Raw genomic sequence first — 13,402 nt, 5'->3', positions numbered from 1 at the left:
AGCCGGCGAGTACGACCCCCACCTAAAGACCCCAAACTACCCAGCAGCTCAGCCGGGACGGACGCCCCGTGGACGTCCCTCAGAGGGGCCCCCTGAGTGGAGCTCTGCGGCCGTTGGGACTGCACCCCCGGGCTTCCTAAGTTTTGTCTGTGCGCTCGCCTTCTGCGGCAGCTGTTCCTGGGGAGCCCTGTGCTCGGGCCTCCTTGAGGGTCCTGCTTTTCCAGCGCTCTCTTGGGTCTCTAGGGGGCTCCCCAGTTTATCACGGGTTTGCATGGTAGAGTCTTGACTCCGATTTCACCGCAGGGAGGAAAAGATAGCTGAGGCCCACACTGTGCCCCCGTCCAGGAGGGGCAAGGGGCCTTTCGGTCTCTGTTTAGGGATGGACAGACCCTCTGGGCTCCGACTTCCTGAAAGGAGTCCAGTTCTAGTCCTCACTCACCCCCACCCCTCCCCTCTCTAGGGCCCCCAGCCTGGACCGGCTCCCAGCTTCAGAGCCCCCGTGGCCCCTTCCCACCCTGGCTTCCAGATGGGTCTCTTCTTCCTTTCCAGCTCTCTCTCCTGCACACTCCTGTAACCTTCACAAGCCCCAGGTCTGGGTGCTTGTCCTGCTGAAGGAGAGAGGCCTAGAATGCTGGCTCAGGGTGGGAGCCAGGCAGGCGGGCCTCAGAGGATGGCTCCCCAAAGCAGGGCCAAGGGAGATGCCAGGAGGCAGGTTCTGCCCTGAGCAGGGTGGACGGGGACTGCTAGGATCATAGTGGGATCCCAAGACAGGCTCAGAGGCTGCACCGGCGCTGGACAGCCAGGATCAGGGGTACCAGACAACACCTCTGACGGCTGCAGGATGAGGTATAGATGGCACTGGCAAGTGGGTGGGCCATGGGGGAGTCCACTGCTCCACATTGCTCATCACTGGGTCTCCTTGGGGCCCTGCCTGACCTAAGGATGGGAAAGGCAGGCTGGGCACAAGGCCCAGAGGAAGATGTGATGCCCCGCAGATGAATCCAGGTCCAGCAGGACTTGGTACACTTGCGCCACGGGCAGTTCACGCGAAGGTGAAACCTCGTCTTTGTACTCGAAGGTACAAGGTGGGAGACACGCACAGTCCCACTGCCAGCCCTCCACCCTGACTGCACATGTACGCGTGGGTCTGTCTGTCTGTCCCCTGCACACAGCTCTGCATCTCACTGAAGCTGTCAGTGACCACCAGCTGCTCCCCTCGTCCCTCCCTAGGTCATTCTGGGCTGTTCAGGCTCCGGTTGCGGTGAGCATCCCAGCCCAGGTGGATTTCCTGTGTCGGATGTGGCAGATGGCTCCCAAAAGAGGCTGTTTGGATTCATCCAAGCTGGGGGGTGAGGCCTAACGGCTGGCGGCCCTGGGTGCAGGTGACCACCTGGCTGGAGCAAACTCTCCCCTGGGTGTTGGACATAACTCGCTCAACAACTGGCCTAGGGAGCCTGCGAACAAGGACACCTGTCTACCCAGTGAGTCATGAAAGCACCCATGGCAGCACCCAGTCGCCCCCTGGTCACCGCCTTGGCTAAACTCCGAGCTCATTCCTAACCTGGAATCCCCTTCCTCTATGGAGCTTTCTGTGGAGCTCCTCATCCCCCAAAACCCGGCTCATGTTCTCCAGATGCGTGCTCCCCCCATCCCCGGAAGTCATCTTGACATGCCTCCTGTGATTCACAGCAGTTTACAGATCCGAAACCTCCTTTTTTTAAATATTTCATTGGGTCATTCATTCCATAAATGTTAACTGAACACCTGCTTACGTGGGGTGCTGAGGGTATGCAGCAGTCTCTGCCCTGAAAAGTGGCTCAGCTTATTCACTGAGCACCTGCTGTGTACCAGGCATCGGGACAGAGAATGAGCCAGCTGCTGCCCGCTGACCCAGAAGGGAGACAGATGGAGGTAAACAGGTGACCTTGGATTAGAGCAGAGACAGCCAGCAGGGGCGCTGGTCTGGCCTCAGGAAGGCCTCTGGGGCCCTGTCCAGAGCGGATGCTCAGGGGGGCAGCAGCTTGCCGGCTAGGACTTGGAGCCAGGACGCAAACGCCCCTGCATGCCCCCTGGAAGGGCAGCTCCCCGTGGCCAAACCTGGCCGGTATCCACTGCGGTGTGCAGTGTGGGCAGACAGCCTGGCAGGTGAGGGTGCACGAAAACCGGTAGAGAGCAAACCAGTGAGGTGCCAGCAGCTCTGGGGGCCTGGAGCAGCTGAGCCTCCCAGAAGTTAGAGAGCTCGCCAGGGCCACACAGCTAACCCATGGCCAGCCGGAGGGCTTGAACCAGCTCTGGCACCCAGCAGCCTGTCCAGTCCTCAGTGGGCACCCTCGGCTCCACCCCCTCTGCATGACTTCCCCAAAGGGTCCAGCCGCACCGAGCCCCATGCCAGTCTCTGCCGGTCAGCTCCTTCCCTACTTTTCCAGGAGCTGAGCTTTTAGAATCTTAACTCCACTTTGCCAACGGCCTCTTCTGCGTCCTCGATCCCCAAAGCCAGTGCCAGTGGTCTCACCGGTGTGGGGGCAGGATACAGGTTCACCCTACTAGTGGTCGATGGGACAGTGGCAGCTGGGGTGCTCCACACTGTTGTCACAACTGGGGTGGCATTGACCTTGGTGACGAGATGATGCGGGCTGTGGCAGAGCCCCCGGCGCTGCTCGGTCGGGGAGAGGCCCACTCACCTGGCAGCCAGGGGCAGCTGTCAGTGCAGGAGGGCTCAGCACAGATGGCTTTGTGCAAGGGAAACACCTGGGCTCGCTCAGAGGGCAGGAAGAGGTATTCCCTTCCCTCTGCCATCTCCCTCCGGGCCTGTCATGGTACTTACTATCTGCTGCTTACGGTCACACTCCCTGGGGCAGGGGGTGCTCAGAGGGGGAACACAGGCCCTCATAGGCTACCCAAGCCCATGCTTGCGACTCGGTGCCCTTCCGTGTCCACACCCAGACTACTGGGGTGGTAGCGGTCACCTGGCAGAGGACAGTGGAGTGGCAGCTGAGAATCCGTCCTACGGGAAGGGGAACAGGGAGACCCCCCAGACCCCCAACACACGCCACATCATTCCATGGGATGTCACTTTACAAAACACAAGTTCAAAGACCAAAGCATCAAGAACGTCAAGATGGTGACCGCAGAGCTTGAGATGCCAAGCGCCGGCCAGCTCGGTGCGGTGGAATGCCCTGAGGGCAGGCCTGGGTCACTGGGCCTCCGGGCACCATGAAGACTCTGCACCAGGGATTCACAAACAGGGGCGACCGCAGAAGCCAGCGGCCAGAAAACCAGGGGTAGGGGCTGGACAAGGTGCCTGGGGAGGGTGGGCAGGTGAGGCAGAAATGAAGAATAGGGCCTGCTCTGGATGGGGGTCTGGGATCTGGCCAAGCTGGGGCAGGGCACAGGGAGGCAGGTGTCTAGCCTCTGGAGGGGTTCTGGGGGTCAGGGAGGAGAATCGAGCTGGCTGCCATAGCCCTTGCCCACAAGGGGAGCAGTGGGGTCCTGGAGGGACTGTCCCAGTGATGCATGGGCCTGCTCCTTCCATGCCGGCATCATCCCCTTCCACGGACTGGCACATCCTGCTTTTCCTTCAGGGAGACTGCCCTTGGGCCCCGTGGTTTGGATGTGGGTGCCTCACTGGCCTCTAGGAGCCTCAGCCTAGGACAGTGCCTGAGTCTGGAGATGAGGAGCTTCCCCTGGTGCTGAACCGTGCATGCAAGAGCTGTCAGTGGCCACGCTGGCCTGGAAGTAATGAGATGCAGAGGGCAGGGCCCAGAGTGGGAGGCAAGCCAGAAGTGGTCCAGCTCTGTGCTTTTGGTCACGGGAACCAATACATTTCATTTCTGCTGAAGCTTTGAGTTTCTGTCACCCGCACCTGAGAGTCCTGACCACCTGAGAGTGACGATGCCTGGTGTGCAAACCCTGGGCTCAGACCTCAGACTCCCCGAGGAGGGCGACCATCACCAGCTGAGCACTGCTCTGCTAGCAGCTCCCGGCTGGCTCCGGGGTCCCCACGACCTGCCCCACACGGGTCCCGCACCTTCAAATGCCTCCAGTGCCCACGACAGCCAACCACAGGCTCATCCCCTGTGCCACGCTGTTCCCTCTGCCTGTGATGCTCTTCCCAGTCTCTGATAGGCACACTCAGCCCCTGCTTCACCTCCTCTCCCAAGCCTGCCCTGCACTCCTGGGTGGTCTGCCCCTCCCTTCTGTGGCTTCCCTGAACCTCACGCTCACTCTGGGGGACCTTGGGGCTCAGCCGAGTCATCACTGGTCTGCAGAGTCTATGCCTGACCTGAGTGTAACACGCCTGCCCCGAGCAATGCTGCCTTCTCCTCGTGAGTCTGAAAACCCAAAGTGAGGGGGGGAGAGAGAGAGAGAGAGAGAGGTTTTGCACCCCCATCATCCACTCAGCCCTTGAGCTCTGCCTGCGTGGGGTTGGGGAATTGGGGACCTGTGTACTGGTACAACCTGTCAGCTCTGCTTTCCCTGGAGCCCCCCCCCCCCACCAAAGGTGGGTTGAGCTCCCTGATCCAGCCCTCCCTGAAGCGGAACCCAATTCCCCGGGTCCCTAGGCTGGGATCTGGGCCCAGATATGGGATCTCTCAAGGTTCCAGATGATGCCCAGATGGCTGCAGACAGCAGAGCTGGACCGGGGACGTCTGGCCAGTGGACATCCCAGGCTTCGCAGGGCGGTGGGACAACAAGGCTGCGGCTCATTGCCCCTCCTTCCCCTTCAAGCCGTGCGCCATCCCTTCGGTCCATCCCCCATCCTCCTGGCTCAGCTTCAGGGGGCACCTGGGCTTGGGGAAGGGGCAGGAAGAAGCCAGGCTCCGCTGTACCGAGCTGTCTTCACGGAGAGGCCAGTCGTCCTGCTCAGGCCCGGGCCCACACATGCCAGGAAATAATCGGATTCAAAGAGCCTGAGGTGATTCAGGCTGGGCCCCCAAGGACGCCCTGGCGCTGCGGGTCCAGTAGGGTCCAGTGGGTCTCGCGGGTTCATCCTCAGCAGGCGGGGAGAAGCCCGTGAGCCCCACAGCCTGGTGCTCGCCTTACCCATGCGCCACCTGCTGGCCTCTGGCAGCTCTGCCTGCGGCTCCCTCCAGTCCCCTGCCCCAAAGCCAACCTGCCCTGCGCAGGGGGCGGGGGGGTGGGGTGTCCGCAGGCTCCAAGGCCCCCAGCAGGGCTGCCATGGCAGTGACCCCTCAGGGACACCCCCCAATTTCAGTGACTTGCCCACTTCCTCCTTATGCTTCCTGCAGTGACCCCAAAAAGCACACTCTGGGGTCTGCTCTGGAGAACTCAAGACGCAGGGGTGAAGAAGGACGAGGAGTGACGCAGAAGCATCCTCGGTGAGAATGACGCAGGGTCGAATCCATCCCCCTCGCTCTCTTCCCTCCCCACCCGACCCCGGCACCTTCCTCCCGCAGGTCCGCGTGGCACCATGGCCAGGCACCCTCCTGGGCTCTGAGGACCACATCCGCTGTGGTCTCGCCCTCCCATGCCGGTCGCCTCGGCCTGTCTGTGGCTGGCCCGGCTCAGTGAGATCGTGCTGGCAGCCACGAGCCTGTGTGTGGTTTCTGCAAGTGGCAGCTGCAAGGACAGAGTCCCCCATCACCCTCAGCAAGGGGCCCAACTGTAGCACGGGGTAAAAGAGGGGTCTTAGATGGAGCGTGGACGCGGCGGTAGGGGTCCCAGCATCAGCGGCTCTGCTCCACCCTCCCACGCCTTTTCTTGCCCCCTCAGAAGCCCAAAGCCTCTGTGGGCCTCTTGTGTGCTTGCCTGGTGCTCTGCGGTTATCTGGAGTCCTTGCTCTGTGGTCACAGTAGGAGCTCCCGTGGCAGCCAGGCTTCCGGACCCCCGAGTGGAGGTTCATGGAGCCCTTCTCTCAGCCAGGAGAGGGCATGTCCAGACAGCGGGCCTCCTGCCTCATCTCAGAGGAGTTTGTGGGGTGTCCCCAGGCCTGGGCAGCAGGCCGGGCCAAGCACGGGGGGGGGGGGGCTTATCTCCCCCTCCCCCTCCTTTCTGCGGACTGGCCTCCTTTGCCTGCCCTCAGAAGACTCACTCCAGGGGGATATGTCCAGTAGGTCCACACGCCCGCCCAGGCATCCTGGCCCCAATCCTGTCCAAGGAAAGCCAGGGCCTGTGTGGACAGCATGTCACACAGCTTCCATGCTAGAACATTCTCAGGTGGGCACGTGGCTTGGGAGAGGTGGGGACTGGGGGTGGCGATGCTGAGCTGGCCCCTCTCCTACCCTAACAGGCCAGCCCCTCACACTCGTGGGGAGCAGGCCTCAATTCAGGGATATTCCCACCCAAACCCGGCTGGCTCTGAATCTCTCAGGCAGAGCGGGATCCTGTCTGGCTCCAAGAGCAAACTGCGTGGGTCCTGGGTCGTCTTGGTGACCTGGGGCTGTCTCGCCCCATCTCCCATCTGGCATCATCTCACCTGGGAAGAGTTCGCGGTAAAGCACGGCACCCCTGAGGTCGAAGAGGTGAGCCATCGGAGGCATCGACAGACATGGTTCGGGACTGAAAACCAACAAAGTCAACTGAGAAACGTGGGCAGGTGGCAGGTGAGCGGAGCACGTCGGGGCGTCAGCGGCAGGGCAGGAAGAGCGCTTACGTCTCCTGGGAGAGGCTGATGGGCCTTTGGCTGCTTACTTTGAAACAGTTACAGACCCACAGTGTCTTTCAAAGAGACGTGCAGGGGTCCAGTGCCCACCCCCACCCCGCCCCGTGGTGACACCTTGTGGAGCTTCAGGGCAAGGTCAGACCAGAGCCCAGGCTGCTGCCACCGAGGGGGTCAGACGGTGACTTTTATTTTCTTTGTATTTTCAGTATTCTCGACACTTCCAGAATAAGCACGTGATTGCTATTTTTACCTCCGTGTTTCCCTTTAATTATATAAGCAACTCACGGATAATTCTGCTTCAGGAATTTCAAACACGGGTGCAGATGAGCAAGGCAGTGGACACCAGGGCTCCTTCTCCTTCCTCAGGGGTCGGCCGTCCGGCCCCCTCCACCCCCCCACTCAGACGCACAGGGAGGTGGGTACCAAGTCTCCAGCCCGTCCAGCCCCTGGGGCCAGTCTTCTGTTCCTGCGGGCCGTTCTACGCAGACCCACTCTGGGGAGGGGGGGTTGCAGAACATCTGCCCCTGGGTGTGGAGGGGAGGTGCCCCCCGGCTCAGGCAGCAAACCCCCTTTTCAGAGCCGCTTTCATCCTTCCACTTTGTAATTAGCAAAACTATGCATGTTTGGGATTTCTAGAATTGAGGGAGAGCCAGCCCCAAAGTGGTGGGGTCAGAGGGAATAGACCACAGAGGGGCCCCCAGGGGAAGACGCCCCTGCAGCCAGGGCCATCTGGGAGGGCCCCGAGCCTGTCCAGTCCCCAAGTCCAGAGCGTCCGCAGCAAACCTGGGGGCTGCAGGCTTTCCCCTGAGGGAAGAGCAGGCTGGAGACTTGGTACCCACCTCCCCATCTGTCTGAGGCTGGAGGTGGGGCAGGGGCAGGGGGCCGACCCCTGACGAAAGCTCCTGGAAGGACCCTGGGGCAGGCGCCCTCAGGGGTTTGCTGAAGCCCCCAAAGGTAAGGTAAGGATGCTTCTGCATCCTGGGCAGTGGAGCATGGGTGGGGCAAAGGCCGCACATCCTGAGACACGTGTTGAGAGGTCCCATCTGGGGTCCAGCCCCCACAGCCCCCGAGCTGTCCCCCATCCCTCTCTCCAGGCCACTCTGCCTTCGGGAGCCAGGAGGGGGCAGAGAAGAGGGTGCAGCTGCCCTGCTAACTGCTGCCTGGTTGTCCAGCCACACCCTTTACTAGGATTTCCTACAGGGAACCCAGTGGCTCTGGGCCTCTGATAGAAGGTTTCAGGGACTGTCTGGGACCATGGCAGCATCAGGGCCATGTCGCTGGTGCAGCCAGGACAGTGACGGGTTTCCTCAGGGGGGTGGGTGGCAGCCCCCATCCCTGGCACGTGAGGCAGGGGTGCAGGCTGGAACACAGGAGCACAGGCTCCCGGTGGCTACATCTGCGGCCTGGTGCATGTAGCCCCACGTGGAAGGTGAGGGAGGGCCACTGGGGCAGGCGCCTGGCCAGGTCTAACCTGGGTTAGACCCCAGGCCCCCCCACCTCCTTCCAGTTCTTCTCTGTGACCCTTGCTGTGGTATGGCCCACCCTGCCCTCAGCCCTGGGATGGTTTTGCTGCCAGCCCTAAGGCAAGTTAGGCCTTCCTGCCCCTCCACTGTCAGCCCCTCCTGCCCCCCCCACTGTCAGCCCCTCCCGCCCCCCACTGTCAGCCCCTCCTGCCCCTCCACTGTCAGCCCCTCCTGCCCCCCCCACTGTCAGCCCCTCCCGCCCCCCACTGTCAGCCCCTGCTGCCCCCCCACTGTCCGCCCCTGCTGCCCCCACTGTCCACCCCTCCCGCCCCCCCCCACTCTCAGCCCCTGCTGCCTCCCCCCCCCCACTCTCAGCAATGACCCTACAGAGCCTGGGTCCTCACTCCCTTCTTCACAAACTTGTTTCTCAAGGGCTGGGGCACTGTGAACAGGCGGTGCTGACGCCAGATGGGAACTGCCAGGAGAAGCGTGTCGGGGATGAGAGAGGGTTTAGGGCCGAGGAGTCAGGTTTGCCCCAGGAAGCAGGGAGTAGGTTTGGGCTCCTAGGTAGGGGCCACGGGGGCGGGTGGGGGGCAGGGCTGTGGCTCCCCCCCCGCCCCCCCCCCCCCGCCATCCAGCCTTTCTCTGCATCCTTTCCACATCAGAGCCTGCTCTGCCCACCTGGGAGCTCCAGCTTCCCTGGGTACAGCCCTCCTCCATGTGCCCCAAATGTGGGCCTGGGGGGCACTGGGGCCCCCAGCTTGAGCTGGCGGGTGGAGACCATGGCCATGGCCAGGTCTGAGGGAAGCCCGTCCCATGTGGCCAGGGGCTTTGATCTGGGCCTGGTGCAAGTGCAGTTTTGAAACCTGGGACCCCTGGCTAGCGGCGGGGGCACCCATGCCTACCTAGCAGGATGGAGGTGCCCAGCCCGGCCCAGGGAGGTGGGCTGGTTCCGAGGCAGAGCAGGGGCACACTGACCTGCTGGGGCCCTCCTGCTCCGGCCGGGCTGGGCACAAGGATGCCGCACAGCCCCTCTGCTCCAGGGTTCAGAGCAGAATGTGCAGGGAAACTGCTCCAGGGGCCAGCCCTTCACTAGGTATCCCTGTCCCTGGGAGCCTGGTGTCATCCCTGAGAGAGGGGACGCCCTCCCCTGGAGGGGGCACTAACTGCATAGCTCAGAGCCCCCGGAACCTTCCCCCATCTGAGGTTGGCACTGGCATCTGGCCCAGGAACTCGGAGCTGACCCACAGCATGGCCTCCCCCTTACCCCAGGTCCTGGAGCCAGCAGTAGCCCTCTGCGGCCCTGGGAGGGGTATCCGTGCTCCAACCCCTCCCCCTACATCCTGAGAGTCACCACCCACCCCTGTGGAGCAGAACAAGGCCCCCACCACCGTGGCCCCTGCCTGGGAGCCCCGTGACACACCCCTGCTGCCGAGAGAGCTCGTGATGCTGGCTGCCGTGCTGGCCCCTTCCAGAAAGCAGCAGGGCCCCCGGCCACTCCCCCACCTGGGGCAATCGGGGGGGGGCAGGCCTCTGCCTGCCCTCATCGCCCAGCTGTTGGAGGCAAAGCTGCTGCTGTCCCCAGGCGGGGCCCAGGGGTCAAGAGCCCTGAGGCAGGCTGGCTGAGCACATTCCAGGACTGGCTTCCGTGGGCCCCGTCACTGCTGCAGGACTGGTCAGGGCTGGTGTTTGCTCTATGGGGCCTGAGGACAGAGCCAAGTGCTGGTGCCACGGCCCAGAGCCAAGCCGCTGGGCAGCTGGCAGCAGTCCCACGAAGGGGCGCTGTGGACCCCTCTCTCTGTGTGGCCACCTTGTGGGCCAGGACACCAGCTGCCACTCATCCTGGGAAGGGCAGGACCACATGGACGGGCAGATCCTGGGCCAGCTGCGCCCCCTTGCAGAGCGGGAGGAGGAGGAGGAGGGGGCCAGGGCAGCCGCACCCGCAAGGCCGGCCTTCCCCGGGATGGACTCCGAGGAGTTGCGGCTAGCCTCCTTCGATGACTGGCCACTGACTGCCGCGGTGCAGCCTGAGCTGCTGGCTGCCGCGGGCTTCTTCCACACCGGTGAGTGCGCGGGCCTGGGCGCCATTCGGAACCCTTCTGGCCTGGAGCCCCCTCCCCCCAGCAGGGCGGGTCTGGGCCTGACACAGGGCGGGGCAGGGGTCCTGAGGCTTTTCCACACCTGGAGCTTCAGATGATGGCGAGCACACAGGGAGAGTCAGGATGGGAGGTGTGGGGGGCATCCAGCGGGCCCCTGGGGTCCAGGGACAGGCCTTAGGAGCCCCGACCTGCGGCCTCTGTTGATCAGCAGGGTGAGGCGGGGTGAGGGCTGTGGGGGTAGAGACAAGAGGCGCCGCATCCCGCCGAATGGAGGCCAGAGCCTAGCAGGCCCTCCTCTCTGCCACTGGGACTCCTTCCTGGGGAGGGGGCTCCAAAGTGACAGAACATTCAGGGCCCCAGGTCGTGCCCCCCCCAACTGCCCATCTGCCTTCCTGTGAAGGAATGTCTGCACGACTCCCCAGGCACTGCTATCCCCCAACTTCACCTTTGAGAAAGTGGGGTGCATGTGAGATCCAAGGAGAATACAGGGCAAAGGGGGGCAGAGACCAGTGGGAGCCCCAGGGTTCATGAGCGACCCCAGATAGCCCTTGCCACATAAGGAAAGGCCACCTGGGAGCCCCACAACCCCAGCCTTGGGAGGCACGCCTGGCCTGGCGGGTGGGTGCGGAGAGGCCATGTGGGTCCGTGCTCCCCCTAGGTCAGCAAGACAAAGTGAGGTGCTTCTTCTGCTACGGGGGTCTGCAGAGCTGGGAGCAAGGGGATGACCCCTGGACGGAGCATGCCAAGTGGTTCCCCAGGTGAGGACACTGCAGGCCGCTCCTGGGGCTGGGCATGGGCCAGCTTCCCCTTCCCCGGGGTGGGGGGTCAAATTCTGGGGCTGGGGGGCCCTGTGGGGACAGCAGTTTTGCTATTTCTTCCCTGATGCTCGACAGAGCCTGTCTCCAATACAGCCTTCCCAGCAAGTGCCAGACACTCAGTGAGCCCCAGCTGCCCTCCGCAGGGCACTGTGGGGCACAATGTGGGCTAGAGGGCTTCTCCTGCAGCCCAAGCCCGCTGCCATGAGGCTTTCCAACCTGCTTTGTCCAGGTGCGAATTCCTGCTCCAGATGAAGGGACGGGACTTTGTCTGCAGCGTCCAGGAGGCGTGTTGCCACCTGCTCAGCTCCTGGGTGAGTCCTGCCTCTCCTTAAGGCTCGGGTGGGCCAGGTGCAGCGGGTCCCTCCCCACCCCCACTCCCCTGTCTACTCAGGGCACAGACCTTCTCTGGTTCCTTTCAGGACCCATCAGGAGAACCAGAAGACGGGGCCCCTGCCACCCCCTCAGGTGAGCCGTGGTGCCCGACCCATGCTCTGCTCCCTGGGCGCCTGCGGCCTGCACTATGGTGGGGGCTCTTCAGTGCAGGGACAGTGAGGCTACTTGGCCAGGTGGGAGGGTGCTACCTGGGCTTGCTTTGGGGGGCAGGGGCTGCACACAGGGGCACTGTGTGTCTGGTGCTCCTGGCGCGGGGGGGCGGGGGCAAAGCAGTCCTGCTACCGCTGAGTAAGCCATGGTGGGCACTGCCAATCCCAGGGCTGGCAATGGGGGTGTGAAGAGGAGAGGCAGCTGTGTACCAGGCCCCTCCCCCCTGGAGGTGGCTGCAGTCACGACCCCACAGAGGAGCACGGCGGTGCTGTCTACACCCATGCCCAGGATTGCAGGGCAAGGGTCCGAAGGGCTCTAGGGTTCAGACCCTGGCTGTTCTAACTCTGTAGCAAGTGACTTCTGCTCTCTGAGCCCTGAGCTCTGAAATGGGGACGGTGCCAACCTCGTCTGGACCTGAGCTGGTCTGTGTGGTGCTCTGGGAGCAGCGCCTGGCCCCTGGCAGGGCTTTGTCTACGGTGGCCTTGCCGAGGAGCTTTCCCTGTCCTTTCTGTGCGGTGGTGCCTCAGAACAACGGTTCGGGAAGCAGGCCTCCCTGGGACGTCGACGAAGTGGCCGTCATGGCCGCAAAGGCCCTTGGGGACCGGCCACAGCGGCAAGTTGGCTGCCTCTCTCCTGTGACCCTGAGCCCCCCCGCAGCCCACCCTGCCCTTGGTCTAGTGCCCCTCACCCTGACTTGCAGATGCTGGGGGCAGCCCAGAGAGGGCTGCGTGGAGCCGGTGCCCAGAGGTGCAGGCGGTTCTGCGGATGGGCTTCGGGCCGGGCCGAGTCCAACAGCTACTGCGGCAGAAGTACCGCTGGGCAGCACCGGCCGGCATCTCCGCATCCCAGCTGGTGGCTGACCTGCTCCAGGAGGAGGATGGGGGCCGGCTGAGGGGGGCCAGAGGTGCGTCCCTGCCCTGTTCTCTCCCTGCTCGTCCCTTCCGGGCACAGCCCTTCCCCATGGCCCCACAGTGCCTGGCACATGCTCCCATGCTCCGTGAAGGGTCTGCAGGGGCAGGTCACGGTGGCGCGGACTCTGGGCTTAAGGCATGCCGCGGAGGGACAGGAGAGGGCTATCAGGCCGTGTGGGGCTCCTCCCCCTCTGGGCGGGGTCTCACTTCCGCTGGCGGCCTCTAGTCTGTTCCACACCACCTACAGCTCCTGTCCACACGGGTCCTGAGCTGCCCACGCCCAGAAGAGAGGTCCAGTCGGAAGGTGCCGGAGAGCCAGGTGAGGGGGGACGCAGCTGGGGCAGGGCCAGTGCCCCTGCATCCTGGGGGAGGGGCCCTCCCCCATTAGCCCAGGACAGAAGGCGGAGGTCTGGGTGGGCACGGTGTCCTCGGAGGAAGCAGTGGAGCCCAGGCCCAGAGGGGGCTGCTGGCCGCTTGAACCGCAGGAGCTCAGGACGCACAGGAGCAGCTACGGCGCCTGCAGGAGGAGCGGACCTGCAAGGTGTGCCTGGACCGCGCCGTGGGCACCGTCTTTGTGCCCTGCGGACACCTGGTCTGTGCCGAGTGCGCGCCAGCCCTGCGGCTGTGCCCCATCTGCAGGGCCCCCATCCGCAGCCGTGTGCGCACCTTCCTGTCCTAGGCCAGGTGAGCGGCCACGGAGCTACCCACGGGCAGAACCCCGCCTGGCCTGACTTGCGCACATCCCCGTTGGGCCTCAGAGTGCCGGGACGGGCCTGGACAGTGACCCCCAGCACACCTTGTCCTCCACGATCTCAACACTGGGGCCGGCCCGCGGGGCCGGGTGGCAGGAGAGAGCACTTCTTACTTCCTCCAGCTCCCTGGTCCTGGTGGATGTTGCTAACCAACCCATTACCTTCCCTTGACACTCAGATCCTTGCTCTGGGTC

At 63.7% G+C, this 13,402-nt stretch overlaps 1 protein-coding gene across 1 annotated transcript; it reads left to right on the top strand.

Moving 5' to 3' along the window:
• Positions 1-9,766: 9,766 nt before the first annotated feature.
• BIRC7 (baculoviral IAP repeat containing 7) lies at positions 9,767-13,135 on the top strand. The gene is made up of 6 exons (XM_045795510.2): positions 9,767-10,148; positions 10,843-10,942; positions 11,232-11,313; positions 11,422-11,467; positions 12,704-12,775; positions 12,942-13,135. The coding sequence occupies exons 1-6, from the start codon at positions 9,782-9,784 to the stop codon at positions 13,133-13,135; spliced, it is 861 nt and encodes a 286-aa protein (XP_045651466.2). The 5' UTR covers positions 9,767-9,781.
• Positions 13,136-13,402: the final 267 nt, after the last annotated feature.

This window comes from Ursus americanus, chromosome 22, assembly GCF_024610735.1.
Source record: "Ursus americanus isolate L20-20 chromosome 22, mUrsAme1.1.p, whole genome shotgun sequence".
Classification (NCBI taxonomy): Eukaryota; Metazoa; Chordata; class Mammalia; order Carnivora; family Ursidae; genus Ursus; species Ursus americanus.
The sequence above is the reverse complement of the archived record's forward strand: the minus strand, read 5'-3'. Positions and strand labels throughout refer to the sequence as shown.

Excerpts from the sequence above, each read along its gene's own strand:
- BIRC7 (XM_045795510.2), top strand. The coding sequence starts at position 9,782 with ATGGGGCCTGAGGACAGAGCCAAGTGCTGGTGCCACGGCCCAGAGCCA. Across the intron at positions 10,943-11,231 it reads CATGCCAAGTGGTTCCCCAG|GTGCGAATTCCTGCTCCAGA; the intron begins GTGAGGACACTG and ends TGCTTTGTCCAG. Across the intron at positions 11,314-11,421 it reads GCCACCTGCTCAGCTCCTGG|GACCCATCAGGAGAACCAGA; the intron begins GTGAGTCCTGCC and ends GGTTCCTTTCAG.